The 17,563-nt window shown below is 36.9% G+C and overlaps 2 protein-coding genes across 3 annotated transcripts in view; both read right to left on the bottom strand.

Annotated features, from left to right (window-relative positions):
• Positions 1-17,563, bottom strand: part of NELL1 (neural EGFL like 1) — an 822,741-nt gene that overhangs the window by 92,779 nt on the left and 712,399 nt on the right. The gene's annotated exons all lie outside the window — the stretch shown is intronic.
• Positions 805-2,226, bottom strand: LOC116881419 (NEDD8-activating enzyme E1 catalytic subunit). Its single transcript, XM_032881214.1, has one exon. The coding sequence runs from the start codon at positions 2,220-2,222 to the stop codon at positions 831-833; it is 1,392 nt and encodes a 463-aa protein (XP_032737105.1). The 5' UTR covers positions 2,223-2,226; the 3' UTR covers positions 805-830.

Genomic DNA, 17,563 nt, shown 5'->3' with positions numbered 1-17,563 from the left:
AAACACCAGGAGTATTTAACTTCCCCAGGGCCATGTGGTAAATGTTGATGATAACAGAGTTGCCTGAGCCTGGTGGAGAAAATCCCAACAATCAAGGTGAGAATAAATGGAGTAACCAGTCTTTAAAGCAAACTCCTGCTTCCTGCAGTATTTTTTTTAAGAAGATTTATTTGAGAGAGAGCGTGTGAGAGCAGGGGAAGGGGCGGAGGGAGAGGGGAAGGGAGAAAATCCTCAAGCAGACTCCTTGCTGAACACAGAGCCCAAATACTGGGGCTTGACCCAGGACCTCGAGATCATGACCTGAGCAAAAATCAAGAATTGGCCACTCAATTGAGTGAGCCATCCAGGCATCCCTCTGCAGTATTTTGCGATGGAAAGATTATGGGTTTTAAAAACAGAAGATCTAAAAACAAACAAAAAAAACCCCAGAAGATCTTACTAGAACTCTGCCACTTCCTTGTCATGCGTCCTCTTTATTCCTGTTTTCCCATCTAACCCAGTGCCAGATAATTCAGGGAAGTCCTTCAATCAAGACTAGTCATCCACAGTAGCAACCTCCTAAACTATACTGATAATTCTTTTTTTTTTTTTTTAAAGATTTTATTTATTTAGTTGACAGAGAGAGATCACAAGCAGGCAGAGAGACAGGCAGAGAGAGAGGAGTAAGCAGGCTCCCTGCTGAGCAGAGAGCCCGATGCGGGGCTCGATCCCAGGACCCTGAGATCATGACCTGAGCTGAAGGCAGAGGCTTAACCCACTGAGCCACCCAGGCGCCCCTATACTGATAATTCTTTTTTTTTTTTTTTCTATTATGTACAAGTTTATTTTCCTTAAGAAGTAAAATGAAGTTTGAATAGTACAGTCTGTGGTGTGGTGACATCAGCAACTGCCAGTTCTTGCCCATCAACGAGTCCCAATTCTTTCAACGTTTTGGAGAGATTTGGCCTTGTTCGTTCTTCAATAGAGGTTACTGACTGTAGGTAAAGTGTTCTATTTTTTCCCTCTAATGTAGCTGTGATGGCTGGAGATTTCATCTGCAGAGAAGCACTATTGGTTAAATAATCCAAAACCTCCTGTAGTTTAGCAGATGGAGAAAACTGAATATTTTGAGGAAGCTGGCTACAAGCTGGGCAGTTTTCCTTTCTCTCTGCTTCAAATGTGTATGTGTATAGTCCATCCACATCATTGAATACCAAGTAATTATTAAGAGGAATATATGCACTTGTGGCTATTTTAAAAACCTCAGTGGCACACACAGCTGCTATGACTGCATTTGTAGAAGCTACTGCGGGAATGATTCGTTTTACTACTCCTTGAGTGAGTCTATAGGTCACACCCCTAATATTATATTGTGATGCCCTCTCGAGGGACTTTTGGAAAATCCACTGAATATGATCAGGATCATCTCCATCTAATGGAACTCCTTCTCCAAAAGGCTGCTCCTTGGGCCACTGCAGTATCCTTACATACTCAATACAGTGTTCTGGTAGCCTGGGCATAGACGCAATGGTGCACATGGGAAAATTAACCTGTGGAGGATACAGTTCTAGTGTGCATTCAATACAAGCAGTCATTCCAGGCAGAATCACCCGGGCATTTCCTTTAAAACCTTCTGTCCCCCCATCTATTAAAGGGACAATGGAGCTTGGGTCTAATACACCATCTTCATAATTCAGAAGAGATATCAGCATGCCATTTATCCATCTTCTGGCTATGATAGAGTCCAGTCCACATACAATTATATGAAATTGTCGATAGAAAGTGTCATTAAAATCCTGAATCTTGTTGAAATGTGGAACTACATTGCAGTTAGGAACTCTGTCATTCAGAAATTCTGCAGCAACTTCAGCCTTAGGTCTTCCAACATCTTTGGGCCTAAATAAAAACTGCCTATTTAGATTGGAAACATCTATAGTGTCCATGTCTATAACATGAATCTGTCTAAAACCAGACAACGCCAGATTTTTCAGGAGCTCACATCCTAAGCCACCAGCTCCAATGACTAGAACTTTACATGTATCTAACAAAAACTGGAGAGATTCAGTGCTCGGTTCGAAATCAGGGTGTGTGAAGGGTCCAGATCGCTCGAGGAACTTCTTTACATGGTTCCAGCGACCTTCCCAGTCTCCAGTGTCCCCACACCCACCATCAACAGCCATTTTCTCAGCCAGCAGCTCCTCTATTCTCCTTCTTTTCTTCTCCGGCTCCTCGCCATCCGCCATATTGTTCTCCCTATACTGATAATTCTTATTCACCTCTCCATTCTTTGTAAATTTTGATCATACCACCTCTATTTCCATAATTGATAATATTATTAGTAACAAATCAATGGAGTGGCACCTGTAGGAAATCAGTCGATGTGAATCAGAGGCCACCAGCATCTGCATTCCCAGACTTCAGCAAGTTCTGATCCTGTGAGAGTTGGCAGGCAACACATATAATAAGAAGAGAGCATTTCAAAGCTATGGTCACTGTTTCCCAAAGACAGGAGGACAAGAGGGTTAATGAGTTTTATCCTGGGCTGATGTTGGAAAAGATTAAACTTTTGGGACTTGGAAGAAAAGTACAAAATATTGGCAAAGGGAGAGGTGCAGTTAAGAGGAGCTATAACATGTAAATATATTGGCTCCTAGACACTATTTGTATATGTCTTACTCTACTTACTCCATTTACCCCATCACAAACAGATCATCACTCAGGTGAAGGGTGAACTAAGGCCACAAAGCACAGATCCTGACCTACTTCAAAACATCAATGGCTGAAAAGTAGTAAGTTGTAACTCTTTTTTGTCATTCATGACAGATTTATAGAAATTATAGCAGATGGGACAAATTAATTTAAACCCCAACAATGCACATATTATTGCCCACAGTCGATTACACATTCTTTTGTCCAGTTCATTGTTAATGACTCAAATAATGGGGTTTCCTGCTATTTTGCCTCACAGCATAATCAGATGAGATATGCAGATGAAATTAAATAGTTGTCACAATGTTCTCCATATTAATAAATACCAAGAAAAAGCAAGTCCTACCATGTAACTTGCTAATGTGAGGTTCTACACACAGTATCCAAGGAATGTGAGCCAACCTTTACCTAATAGCTGGTCACATGCAAGACAATCACTGCAACTGTATGCCAGTATGAAATCATACAGTTTTAGTGACTTTCTAGTTGACTTAAGAATGAAAATGAAGGGGTGGGTGCTTGGGTGGCTCAGTCCATTAAGCATCAGACTCTTGGTCTCAGCTCAGGTCTTGATCTCAGGGTTGTGAGTTTAAGTCCTGCATAGAAGAAGAAGAAGAAGAAGAAGAAGAAGAAGAAGAAGAAGAAGACGACGACGATGACGAAGAGGAAGAATGAAAATGACAGGGAAACAGAACAAGTCATCATTAAATTGCCAAACCCATACAGATAAAAAATTTCTAACCATGGAATAGTGTTGAGATATCATTATCATTAAAAGAAACTCACTAAAATACCCCTCCACACATACATACCACATTTGAAGACCTAAACATTAGGCATATTGGCAGAGTCATATTTAGTTTCAGGAACTTGAAAATATTATTCTATGACAATATCCAAAAATAGTAAATGGTAAAAAATACATCCTCTAGTACCATCAGGACAATTACTGACAAAATTTAACCTTTTGTAATAGGTAAAATATTTTAACATTCTGTACACAAAGCCTCCTGCTGGAAGCAGTACAATACCTAAGCTGGCTGCCTAACTTGCTTAGATCAAGCCCTACCCCCTGCACTCAGGCTGGCAAGCTCTTCTCAGTCAAGCTTACCCTTAGTCCCAGTGAGGCTGGCTCCTCCCCTCAGAAAACCAGCACAAACCCATGCCCAAATCATGTTTCCCAAACTGAGAGTTCTGCAGGGCCTCAGTTCTGGTGGAGTTGGTATCAGGTCTCATTTCACAAGAAGACCAGAGCACACCTAGTTAAAACTCACTACATTCAGGCCAGGGACCAAACACTGCCAAGACCAGGCAAAGAGAGCCTCTGTAGACAATTGGCCTAAAGGATAGAGCAGCCAAAATAAAAGAAGAGAGTGTATACAGCACACACTGAAGACACTCCCTGAAGCACTAGGCCCTGGGCACTACATGACCTCTTTTCTTCTTTCTTTTTTTTTATTTTAAAGATTTTATTTATTTATTTATTTGACAGAGAGAGAGAGAGAGAGAGAGATCACAAGTAGGTAGAGAAGCAGATGGGGGCTTGGGGGTGGGGAAGCAGGTTTCTGCCAAGTGGAGAGCCCAATGTGGGGCTCAATCCCAGGACTCTGAGACCATGACCGGAGCCAAAGGCAGAGGCTTAACCCACTGAGCCACCCAGGCACCCCATCTTTTTCTTAAAACCATTACTTTCAGGAGTAGGAGACCTAAGTGGTTTTTCTAACAGAGAGAAGAAGGCAGAGACTTAGACAAAATGCCAAGACAGACAATTTTTTCCCAAATGAAAGAACAAGAAAAGGCCATGGCCAGAGATCTAAGTGAAACAGATGTAAGTAACATGCCTGATGAAGAATTTAAAGCAAAAATCATAAGAATACTCACTGGGCTTGAGAAAAGAGCAGAAGACATTAGTGAGACCCTGACAACAGAGATAAAGCGGTTTAAAAAGGAATCAATTAGAGATGAAGAATACAATACATAAGATTGGAAACAGGCCTGATGCAATGAACAGCAGGCTGGGAGAAGATACAGAAGAAGAAGTTAGTGACCTAGAAGACAAAATAATGGAAAATAATGAAGCAGAACAAGAGAGAGAAAGAATTTTGCAACACAAGAATAAATGTAGGGAACTCAGTGAGTCTGTCAAACATAACAACATTTATAGGAGAGGAGTCCCAAAAGAAGAAGAGAGGAAAAAATGTGCAGAAAAGTTATTTCAAGAAATAACAGCAAAAAATTTCCCTAGTCTGGGGAAGGAAACATCCAGATCCTGGGGCACAGAAAACCCCAACACAATCAACAAGAGCAAGCTAACACCAACATATCATGTAATTAAATTTAAAAAATATAGTGACAGAGAAAAATTTCTAAACGGCAACAAGACAAAATCCTTAACTTACAAGGGAAAACCCATAAGGCTAAAAGGAGATTTTTCAACAGAAAACTGGCAAGCCAGGAGAGTGGCATGATATATTCCAAGTTCTGAATGCAAAAAATCTGCAGCCAAGAATACTCTATGCAGCAAAGCTAACATTGACAATAAAAGGAAAGACAAAGAGTTTCCCAAACAAGCAGAAGTTAAAGGAATTCATCACCACTACACCAGTCCTTCAAGAAGATATACTCTCCAGAAAAAATGACAGAGCAAGCAATAAAATGGCAGTAAACATATATCTCAATAATTGCTTTGAATATCAATGGACTAAAGGCTCCAATCGAAAGACACAGAGTGTCAGAATGGATGATAATAGTAATAATAAAAAAACCCCAAACAAACAAAAACAAATAAACACAAAAAAACAAGACCCATCTAGATGCTGCCTACAAGAAACTCATTTGAGACCTAAAGCCACCTACAGATTGAAAGTAAGGGGGTGCAGAAATATTTATCACATGTAAGGATGTCAAAAGAGAGCTAGAATAGCAATACTTCTATTCAGACAAACTAGACTTTAAAACAAAGACTGTAACAAGAGACAAAGTAGGGCACTATATAATCATAAAGGGAACAATTCAACAAGAAGATATGACAATTGTAAATATTTATGCACCCAACATGGGAGCACACAGATATGTAAAACAATAAAAACATAGAGGAACTAATTGATAATAACACAGTAATGGGAGATTTTAATAACCCACTTACATTAACGGAAAGATCATCTAAGCAGAAAATCAACAAAGAAACAATAGCTTTGAATAGGACCAGGTAGACTTACTAGACATATTCAGAACATTCCATCCTAAAGCAGCAGAATACACATTCTTACCAAGTGAACATGGAACATTCTCCAGAATAGATCACATATTAAGTCACAAAGCAGGCCTCAACAAATACAAAAGACTGAAATCATACCATGCACCTGTTCTGACCACAACACTATGAAACTTGAAGTCAACGACAAGAAAAAATTCGGAAAGACTACAAATATATGGAGGTTAAACAACATGCTACTAAACAACAAATGGGTCAAGCAGGAAACTGAAGAAGAAATAAAAAATACATGGAAACAAATGAAAGTGAAAAATACAATAGTCCAAAACCTTTGGGATAGCAAAGGTGGTCCTAAGAGGGAAGTTTTTAGCAATAGTCTACCTCAGAAAGCAAGAAAAATGTCAAACAAACAACCTAATCTTACATCAGAGGAGCTAGAAAAAGAAATACAAATGAAGGCTTAAAACAGCAGAAGGAAGGAAATAATAAAGGTCAGAGCAGAAATAAGTGATATAGAAACTTAAAAAAAAAGGGAATAAATCAATGAAACCAGGAGCTGGTTCTTTGAAAAAAAAAATTAATAAAATTGATAAATCTCTAACAGACTTATCAAAAGAAAAGAGAAAGGACCCAAGTAAATAAAATGACAGAAATGCAAAAAATTATGAGAATATTATGAAAAACTATATGCCAGCAAATTGGACAACGTAGAAACATATAATTCCTAGAAACATATAAACGACCAAGTTTGAAAAAGGAAGAAATAGAAAACTGGAACCAACTGATAACCAGCAAAGAAACCGAATCAGTAATAAAAGAAAATTCCAACAAACAGAAGTCCAGGGCCAGAAGGCTCACAGGGGAATTCTACCAAACATTTAGAGAGGAGTTAATATCTATTCTTCTCAAACTGTTCCAAAAAATAGAAAAGGAAGGAAAGCTTCCATATTCATTCTATAAGGCTAGCATTACCCTGATACCAAAACGAGATAAAGACACCACTAAAAAGGAGGACTACAGGCCAATGTCCCCAGTGAACATGGATGCAGAACTCTCAATAAAACACAAGCAAATTGAATCCAAAAATACATTCAAAAAAATCATTCACAACCATCAAGTTGGATTTATTCCTGGGTGGCAAGGATTGTTCAATATTCGCAAATCAATCAATATAATACACCACGTTGATAAAATAAAGAATAAGAACCATACGATCCTCTTAACAGACACAGAAAAAGCATTTGACAAAGTACAACATCCATTCTTGATAAAAAAAAAAAAAACCCTCAAGAAAGCAAGGATAGAGGGAACATACCTCATCCCTTTATAGCCTTTGGTATGAATACTAAAGGCTATATTAAAAAAAAAAAAACTGATAGCTAAAATCATCCTCAATGGGGAAAAACTGATAACTTTTTCTCTACAGTCAGGAACAAGACAGCAATGTACACTCTCACCACTGTTATTTAACATAGTACTGGAAGACTGAGGCTCGGCTATCAGACAATGAAAAGAAATAAAAAGGCATCCAAATCAGCAGGGAAAAAAAAAATCAAACTATCACTATTTGCAGATGACATGATACTCTATGTAGAAAACCTGAAAGACCCCACCAAAAAACTACTAGAACTGTTAAACAAATTCAGTAAAGACAGAGGATATAAAATCAACATATAGAAATCTCTTGCATTTCTATACATCAATAATGATGCAACAGAGAAATCAAGGAATTGATTCCATTTACAAGTGTACTGAAAACTATAACATGTCTAGGAATTAAACCTAACCAAAGAAGTAAAAGGTTTGTACTCTGAAAACCAAAAAACACTGAAGAAAGAAATTGAAGGTGGCACAAAGAAATGGAAAGACATTACATGCTCATGGAGTGGAAGAGCAAATACTGTTAAAATGTCTATACCACCCAAAGCAATACACATTTAATGTAATCCCCATCAAAATACCACAGCATTTTTCACAGAGCTAGAAGAAATAATCGTAAAATGTGTATGGAACCACAAAAGACCCCAGGTAGCCAAAGCAACTTTGAAAAAGAAAACCAAAGCTGGAGGCATCACAATTCTGGACTTCAGTTTCTATTACAAAGCTGTACTGATCAGGACAGTATGGTACTGGCACAAAAATAGACACATAGATCAATGGAACAGAAGAGAAAACCCAGAAATGGATGCACAAGTATCTGGTCAGTTAAACTTCGACAAAGCAGAAAAGAATATCCAATGGAAAAAAGATGGCCTCTTCCAACAAACTGTCTTGGGAAAACTGGGGAGCAATGTGTAAAATAATGAAATTGGACCACTTTACTAAACCATACACAAAAATAAATGAAAGACCTAAGCACGCAACCTGAAACTATCAAAATCCTAGAGGAGAACACAGGCAATAACTGATGTCAGCTGTAGCAACTTCTTTCTAGATATGCCTCCTTAGGCAAGGGAAACTAAAGCAAAAATGAACTATTGGGACTTCATCAAGATAAAAAGCTTCTGCACAGCAAAGGAAACAATAAGTAAAAGGCAACCTTTGGAGTGGGAGAAGATATTTACAAGTGACATTTGTGATCAAGGGTTAGTATCCAAAATATATAAAGAACTTAAACTCAACATTCAAAAAACAAATAGTCCAATTAAAAATGGGGAGAAGACATGAACAGACACTTTTCAAAGAAGATATCCAGATGGCCAACAGACACATGAAAAGATGCCCAACATCACTTAACACCAGGAAACTACAAATCAAAACTATGCTGAGATACAACCTCACACCTGTCAGAATGGCAAAATCAACATAAGAAACAACAGGTGTTGGCAAGGATGTGGAGAAAGGGGAACTCTTTTGTACTGTTGGTGGGAAAGCAAATCGGTGCAGTTACTCTGGAGAACAGTATGGAGGTTCCTCAAAAACTTAAAAATAGCACTACCCTACAACCCAGCAACTGCAGTACTTAGGGTATTTACTCAAAGGCTACAAGGACATTAATTAAAAGGGATACATATATCCCAATGTTTATAGCAGTATTATCTACAACAGCCCAACTATGGAAAAAACCCAAGTATCCAGTGACTGATGAATGGATAAAGAAGAGGTAGTGCATATTATATATATACAACAGAGTATAACTCAGCCATAAAAAAGAATGAAATCTCCTTTGCAAAGACATGAATGGAGCAAGAGAGTATTATGCTAAGTGAAATTAGTCTGTCAGAAAAAGACAAATACCAGATGATTTCACTCATATGTGGAATTTAGAAAACAAAACAAACAAACAAATGAGTAAAGGGAGAAAAAAGAGAGAGGCAAATCAAGAAATAGAAACTTAACTACAGAAAACAAACTGATGGTTCCTGGAGGGGAGGGGTGTGGGGAGATGCCTGAAACAGGTGATGGGGATTAAGACGTGAACTTCTCATGGGATGCCTGGACAGCTCAGTCAGGTGAGCGTCCGTCCCACTCTTGTATTTTTTTTCTGTGGTTGTGTTGTCTCATTAAAATGTGACATAAGAAAGTTTTAAAATAACAGGCCAAAATTTACCAGGCAATGCAAACAAAGTTGTAGAGATAACACTGATATCAGATAAATTGTAATTTAAGAATAAAACCCAAGATATAATAAAATAAAAAATTAAGGCAAAACTTGATTAAGAATATATTTCTTACAGTTATGTACCTGGGTATAGCATTAAACAAAGCAACTAATTGTAAAGAGGAAATTCAAGTATTGAACACAAGTGAATTTAACATAAAATTATCATTGAAAATGTTGTAATACTCCCTTAATAACCAGAGGGATCTAATATATATGAGAAAAATATTGATTACAAAAACTTTAGTTTGTATGTGTATATACTATATATTTTATATATACTTAGTAACTTATAAATCAATAAGATATTTGTGAGAGATATAATGTTGATCAGGTCTTTGGCATTGAATAAAATATTAAAATATTTTTAAAACAAATGATTTTTAGCTCATATTTTCTAATATAATTAATTAAATAAGAAATAATAGATTTTAAAACAATTTAATACCGATTAACTACCTAAAACTTCAAAAGACTTTTCTCAACAAGCTTTGGACCAAATGAAAAAATCAAACCTGTAATTGTGAGCTACCTGGAAAACAAATAGTTGAAACCTTTAAAAAATTGTGGGATATAAGTAGAGAAAAAGGTCTACATTTAAATAAAAAATTTTGGTCATCTTCTTAACAAATAAAAAAATCTTAAATGAAATAAGAAAATAATCAGTTTAACAGCTAAAATCTGTAAAATTGAAATAAGAACAAAAATACATTAAAAACTAGGTTAAAAGGAAGAAACTCCCAGAAGCCTAAGTATGAATACAAAAAAAGAGCAAACATCAATAAAATTAGCAATGGAAAAAGGGACATAATCATAGCTCTTAAAAGATTAAAATAATTACATGAGAAACTGTTGGTAACTGATTTGTAAATTCTTAGGAAATGGATAATTTTTCAAAAGTATTAATTACTATAATTGTCCATAGAAGAAGTATTGAGAAGAACCCATCCTAGAAGAGATTGGAAAAGTGAAAAAAAAGAAAACTATCATTTTCAAAGGCTTTGAGATCATGTGACCGCATAGACAAGTTTACTGACATTTTAAAAGGTAATGAATCTTAATAGGTGTTTCCATATATTTTTTAAGATTTATTTATTTGAGGGAAGAAAGAGAAAAAGACAGACAGAGAAAGCAAAAGAGAGCACGAGTGGGGAGAAGAAGGTGAAGCAGGCTCCCAGCTGAGCAGGGAGCAGGACTCTGGGATCATGTCCTGAACTGAAGGCAGTGGCTTAACCCACTGAACCCCCCAGGTGCCCTATGTGTTTCCATATTGAGAGTAAGAAATAACAGCTCTCAAATGTAGCTTATAAAAGTATCACCACCAAATATAGATAAATAACAAAACATAGAGTAGCTCATATATGAAAATTCTAAATTCTTACATGAAAATTCTTAATACATTAATATTATATGCAGAAACTTGGAGGATCTGAATAGACATTTCTCTAAAGAACATGTGCAAATTCCCAAAAAGCACACAAAAAGATGCTTGACTTTGTTAGCCATCTGGAAAATGCAAACCAAAACCACAATGGGATATCACTTCAAACCCATTAGGACAGCTTTAATCAAAAAGTCAGATAACAAGTGGTGGTAAGGATGTGGAGAACTTGAAAACAATTATACTCTTCTGGTAGGAATGTAAAATGGTATAGCCATCTGTGTAAAACTGTTTGGTAGTTACTCAAATGGTTAAATGTAGAATTATCATATGACCTATCAGTTCTACTCATAGGTATAAACAAAAGAGAATTAAATATATATATTTAAATGAAGACTTGGAAAGAAATATTTATAGTGGCCTTATTCATAATAAATGTATGGAAGTAACCCAAAATCAATTAACTGATGAACCGATAACTGTCACATGCAAACACACACACACACACACACACAGTGGAGTTATTATTTGGTCATGGAAAGGTATGAGGCGCTGATACATACTAAAACATGGATATCAACCTTGAAAAACCTTATGTTTACTGACAGAAGCCAGACACAAGAGCCCACATATTACAGGATTCTATTAAAATGGAATACAGATGAGGCAAATCCAGAGAGCCAGAAAGTAGTGTAATGTTTGCAGGTATAGGGGTTATGGAGGTGGCTGCTTAATGGTTTTGTGGTTTCTTTTTGGGGTGATAAAGACATTCTAACATTAGAAATTAGTAATTATCATACAACTTCGTGACTATATGAAAAAGCCTCTGACTTATAAACATTATATAGGGAATTTCATGGTACTTGAATTATACCTCAATTAAGGTGTTTTTTTAAAGTTTTCTAAAAGAACAGAATTAATACATTATGAATAAGGTAGATTTATTCAAAGAATAAGATGATTCAACATCATTAATAAAGAAAATAATCGGGGCGCCTGGGTGGCTCAGTGGGTTAAAGCTTCTGCCTTCGGCTCAGGTCATGATCCCAGAGTCCTGGGATCAAGCCCCGCATCGAGCCCTGCATGGAGCCCCGCATCAGGCTCTCTGCTCAGCAGGGAGCCTGCTTCCCTTCCTCTCTTTGTCTGCCTCTCTGCCTACTTGTGATCTGTCAAATAAATAAATAAGTAAATAAATCTTTAAAAAGAAAATAATCAACAATCCTCAATCTCAGTCCGCTATGGGAGAGAAATCAATAGATGCAGACTTCTATGACTTGCTTTTTCCCAATGAAAAGCATGTTTATAACATTCATCCTTGTTATTGGAAATATTTGGTTATTTCTAATAATTACATTAGCATTACTTTCTAATATTACATGGTATGAATATGCCATATTTTATTCACCTATTCTTCCATTAATGAATATTTAGAGAACTTCCAGATTATTCCCATTATAAATAATATTGAGGAGATTGGCCTTACATATCTCCAGTACACATACTGGTAAGTGCCTCTTTAGGATAAACCAAAGAATAAGATTACTAGCTGGCAGGATGTGTGCCTAGTTTCCAAAATATATAGTAGGGTGCCATTTTTCTGAAGCTCAAAACCAGTAAAAACCTATATTTATTTATCTGTGCATTTGTGTTGAAATTATATATTTTTAAATGCAAGGGAATAACAAATATGCAAATCTGAAAAGACTTTGCACGTAAGGATAAGGGACAAAAGGACAGAATAGTGAGCAATGAGCAAGAATAAGATAATTTCAAATTATGGGTAATGTTGTTCTTTATATTTTAAGTTGGATGGCTCATTCACAAATGCTCACTTTATATGCCTCTCAACACATATATGAATTACAAATGCTGTTTTGTAAGAATATTCTAAAACAATAAATGCTTAAAAAACATTTGATAAAATTTGGTAACTATCCCAAATAAAAACTCTAGACAAAATAAAATTAGGAAACAACCTAGCTGTGCTAAAGTCTGTATACTAAAAAACAGCAGCAGCAATCTCAAAGGATAAGGAGATTTGCTAAAAAAATTTTTAAAAAGTCAGATAAGACCACTATTCATTATTATTTAGTATGATTTATTTTTTACATTTTAGCCAAAAAATGATAAATTAAAAGTTTTACAAATACAAACTACAAACTATTTAAAATGTCTTTGTTAATAATATATGTAAATAGCTCTGGAAAATGTCTCTATCACACACAAAATATATTGCTTAGGTATAAAAAGCACTGCGTATTCACAATATATGTACAATGATGATTACTGGACCATTGCTTTTACTGAGAACAAAGTAAACATTATCAATAAGGCAAAGATTGAGTAAACTATGGTTTGTCCATGCCACGGAATGTCATTTAATACTTTAAAATGAATGAATCTATTAATTTGAAGAATATATCCTATAAAGCTGGCATTTTTGTAAGTCAAAAGCAGTTGAGTATCGCCAATTCCATATTGCTATTCATACATCTGCAAACATAATATATACTTACGTAGGTTATATGGACATAGATATCCCATGCTACATACATATACACATATGTATGCACATAATACAAACATAGGTATATATCTTCTCTTTTTTTAAGATTTTATTTATTTATCTGGTAGAGATCACAAGTAGTCAGAGAGGCAGGCAGAGAGAGAGGAGGAAGCAGGCTCCTCGCTGAGCAGAGAGCCCGATACGGGGCTCGATCCCAGGACCCTGAGACCATGACCTGAGCCAAAGGTAGAGGCTTTAAATTTTTTTTTTTAATATTTTATTTATTTGACAGAAAGAGAGAGAGAGAGAGATCACAAGTAGGTAGAGAGGCAGGCAGAGAGAGAGCGGGGAAGCAGGCTCCCTGCTGAGCAGAGAGCCCGATGTGGGGCTCGATCCCAGGAACCTGAGATCATGCCCTGAGCTGAAGGCAGAGGCTTAACCCACTGAGCCACCCAGGCGCCCCAAGGTAGAGGCTTTAACCCACTGAGCCACCCAGGCACCCCCAAACATAGGTATATAAATACAAACTTCTACCTACATAATCTTGAAGTATATATTTGTAACGTGTATATTAGGTGATTACAAGGGAAGGAGGTCCAGCTACAGGAAGAAATGAAAAAAAGGGAAGAAAAAAATGAAATTAAAAAAATACTAAAAAAAAAAAAAAAAGTCACCCAGTATAACCCAGAATTATAAATACCTTCAAAAAAATTATAGAGCACATGTCTATATGGGAAAAAAATGAGGGTGATTTCTGAGAGTGTAGGGAAATGAATTTTATTTTTCTTCTTAAGTGTTTATATTTGAATTTGTTGTATCAGCATGTGTTTTCTTCTTGTTGCTGTTTTAGGAAAAAAAATAAAAGGACCATTGACATCAGGGAAGAAGTATAGAAAGTTTGGACATTTATATAACAAAAAATGTAATGGGGAAAATCTCCCTTAAATTCCACTACCCAAGCCAACTACTACTAACATTTGTATGCATTCTTTTACAATCAGGGTATAATGCCATGCATTCCATTTCATACTTTTGTTACTTAACATTATACCAAAATATGATAATCATATAATATTTCATTAATATTGCTAATTTACTTCATTATACCTGATGCTAAAAAACACCTGGTCACTTTTCATTTGTTCTCTTTTGATTAATGACTAGAAGCACAAGGCACATTTTCCATATAAATACTAGTTTATACCGTTTCTCTAGGAAATTCTCTTACAAATTGGATTCTGACTCCGAAAGTGTGAAGACTTTTTAAAAATCTTCATTCTTAGTGCAGAATTGCCTTACTAGCCATTTTATCTAGTAGCTAAACCAGTTGGTAAATTACTGTCCAAGTTAGCACCGTTGCTTCTGACCATGTTGATATCATTGTACTTGGGAGAGTCAGACCTATATTTCAGTGGATAACCACAGAACCCCCTGCGTAACAATTCATTAGTTAGGTTGTTGAAGGTGTCCGTTGTAGGAAGCATATATTGGCATGTGTCTCAAACAAGAAATTTTTTTTTTTTTTTTTTAAAGTATGGGGGTAGTGCACAGAAAACATTGGCTTTACCTGAAACCAGTCTTTCCGGCCACATTCATGCTAAAGTGATTTGGGCTCTAAAAAATTAAACAAGTAGAGTTCTTTCACACTAACAAAAGGTTAATTTGATCTTATTTGCAAAGGCACTTGAATTTGGCTTTCACTTGGGCCATCAATACAGAACAGCTGTCCTACAGCTACTCATTAGAATTGCTGAACAGAGTGCTGGAAAAGCAGGCACATTCTTTTACTCTCCATACACCTTCTAGAAGCCTGATAGGAAGCATGATGAAGCCAGCCACCATTCATCAAATGGGATCTATAAATCTGGGGGTACACTGAAGTGAATTTTCTGATGTTTAAAAGTTGTGTGAGGGGCAGCTGGGTGGCTCAGAGGGCTGGGACTCTGCCTTTGGCTCAGGTCGTGATCCCAGAGTCCTGGGATTGAGCCCGGCATCTGGCTCTCTGCTTGGCAGGGAGCCTGCTTCCTCCTCTCTCTCTGCCTGCCTCTCTGCCTACTTGTGATCTCTGTCAAATAAATAAATAAAATCTTTAAAAAAAAAAAAGTTGTGTGACAATTTTGTTTTGTTCTGCTTTCATTTAATGACAATCTTTTAAAAATAGTAGGTTTCTGAGGTTAAACAAAACAAAAACCACCACACACTCTTGCAGGGGTAAATTGGAACTGAGCAGTATTTTTCATGGAATAGGTATTAGATTCTTAAGTAATTTTCTTCTAACTAGTAACTAAAACTAGTGACAAGCATGGTCATATTATAAGGAAATCATGAGGACAAGAAGGAGTGGAAAGAACACCTCTCCATTTCCCCTCACTGCCAAAATTTTGGTAATTGTTTTAAGACAGAATGATCCAAATACCAGAGCTGCATGCAGACTTCTTTTACCCTTCTTAAATATTGTACTAAGTATTTTGAACATCCAACATGGGGTATTTATCTGTTTGTTAAATGCTCATTCATCCTTTATGATTCTCCAGATATTAACCATCCATGTCATCATAGTCTACAGACTTTTGTGTCCCTAGTAGACGTTCAATTATCTCCCTGGCATATAGAATCAGGTAATATAACAACCTCAACAAGAGTTGCTGCTCCTGGCTCCAGAACATATGAGACGTTTACATCTTTGCTGGAAATGTCTGGCATAAAAGTCAAGAAGTATATAAAACTCTGTAAAAGACAGGGATCAAAAGCCTTCCTTCCTTGTGCAGATTTTAAAGAAGCAGTTTTATCATCTATGTGAGAGATGAGTTAAATGTTAGGGTGTAAAAAATGAAAGTTAGAGACTACCTTGAACCTTCTGGTGTCCCTTTTCCATGGAGAGTCAGTGTTAAGAGGACAGGAAAAAGTTCCAATGTCCTCTAAGTAAACTATACTTTTGTTCTTTTCAGGATGATTCTGGAGTTTTCTAGAGTTCCCAACTGTTGAGATAAAGACTATAACACATACTAGCTATCTGCCCACCTCTACTAGTTCTGTTTTTGCATTCAGCTAGAATAACAATTCACAAACCTGACTGTACCGTACACAAAACAGCAGTGCCCATGAGCCATACCCAGAGATTTGGAGCCCAACAGTCTGGTCTGAGTCTCTGGTTTCAGAGTTTATTTTAAAGCTCCCCAGGAAATTCTAAGGCACAACCATGATTTTTTTTTTTTTAAGATTTTTATTTATTTGACAGAGAGACAGCGAGAGGTGGAACACAAGCAGCAGGAGTGGTAGAGGGAGAAGCAGGCTTCTTGCTGAGCAGGGAGCCTGATGCAGGGCTTGATCCTAGGATCCTGGGATCATGACCTGAGCCTAAGGCAGCTGCTTAACCGACTGAGCTACCCAGGTGCCCCAAGTACAGCCATGACTGAGAGCCACTGAGCTCCAACACTGGAGAGTAAATAAACTGTCCTCACGGAGTTCATAATTTGGTGAAAACAGAAGTTATCCAGTTCCTAATGTTCAAATTGTCCTCCTACTACCACCACTACAATAATTTGTATGAAGAAAGCTAGTATTTGCCATATTAGCATATGTCATGTGCATCAACCCCAAGGGTAGCATAGGATCTCCCTTTTTCAAAAGGTAAGAAGAAAAGCTCTTTAGCCGATGCTTGTCACACATTCACTGTGAGTCACACACTGTTTTGGGCATCAGGGCTTTAGCCCAGATTAAGAGGCAAGATCACAGTCTGTAGATAGATGTCATGAAATTGTCTAAAGTCCACAAGGTAGAACATTCTCAAAAAAACCCAGCCACCAGCCATCCAGATCCTGCCTCTGACAAGTACAATGACGAGGGAGTTTTCGCCTTGACTCCAGCCTCAAGACCTACTACTATAAGCAAGAGCAATCTATTTCATCTGCTTGTGCTCTTAGGAAGTATCCAGCAGGTATTGGGAGAGTGATAAGGATGTGTTTCCACTTTAATGCAACCCTTCCATTACTCTTTCAGTTACTAACATCAATCATGCTTAAAAACCATTATTAAGTCATGCTGCAATCTTCACCTGCCCAGATTAAAGAACCCATCTCCTCTAACCTTTTCCTCAGAGCAATGACCTTATGGGCCTTTCATCATTTTCACTGTTCTTTTCTGAGCTCTCTCCCACAGTCATTAAGTCCTGTA

The sequence above is a fragment of the Lontra canadensis genome, unplaced genomic scaffold (assembly GCF_010015895.1).
Source record: "Lontra canadensis isolate GAN:19392208 unplaced genomic scaffold, GSC_riverotter_1.0 scaffold74, whole genome shotgun sequence".
Classification (NCBI taxonomy): domain Eukaryota; kingdom Metazoa; phylum Chordata; class Mammalia; order Carnivora; family Mustelidae; genus Lontra; species Lontra canadensis.
The sequence above is the reverse complement of the archived record's forward strand: the minus strand, read 5'-3'. Positions and strand labels throughout refer to the sequence as shown.

Excerpts from the sequence above, each read along its gene's own strand:
- LOC116881419 (XM_032881214.1), bottom strand. The coding sequence starts at position 2,222 with ATGGCGGATGGCGAGGAGCCGGAGAAGAAAAGAAGGAGAATAGAGGAG.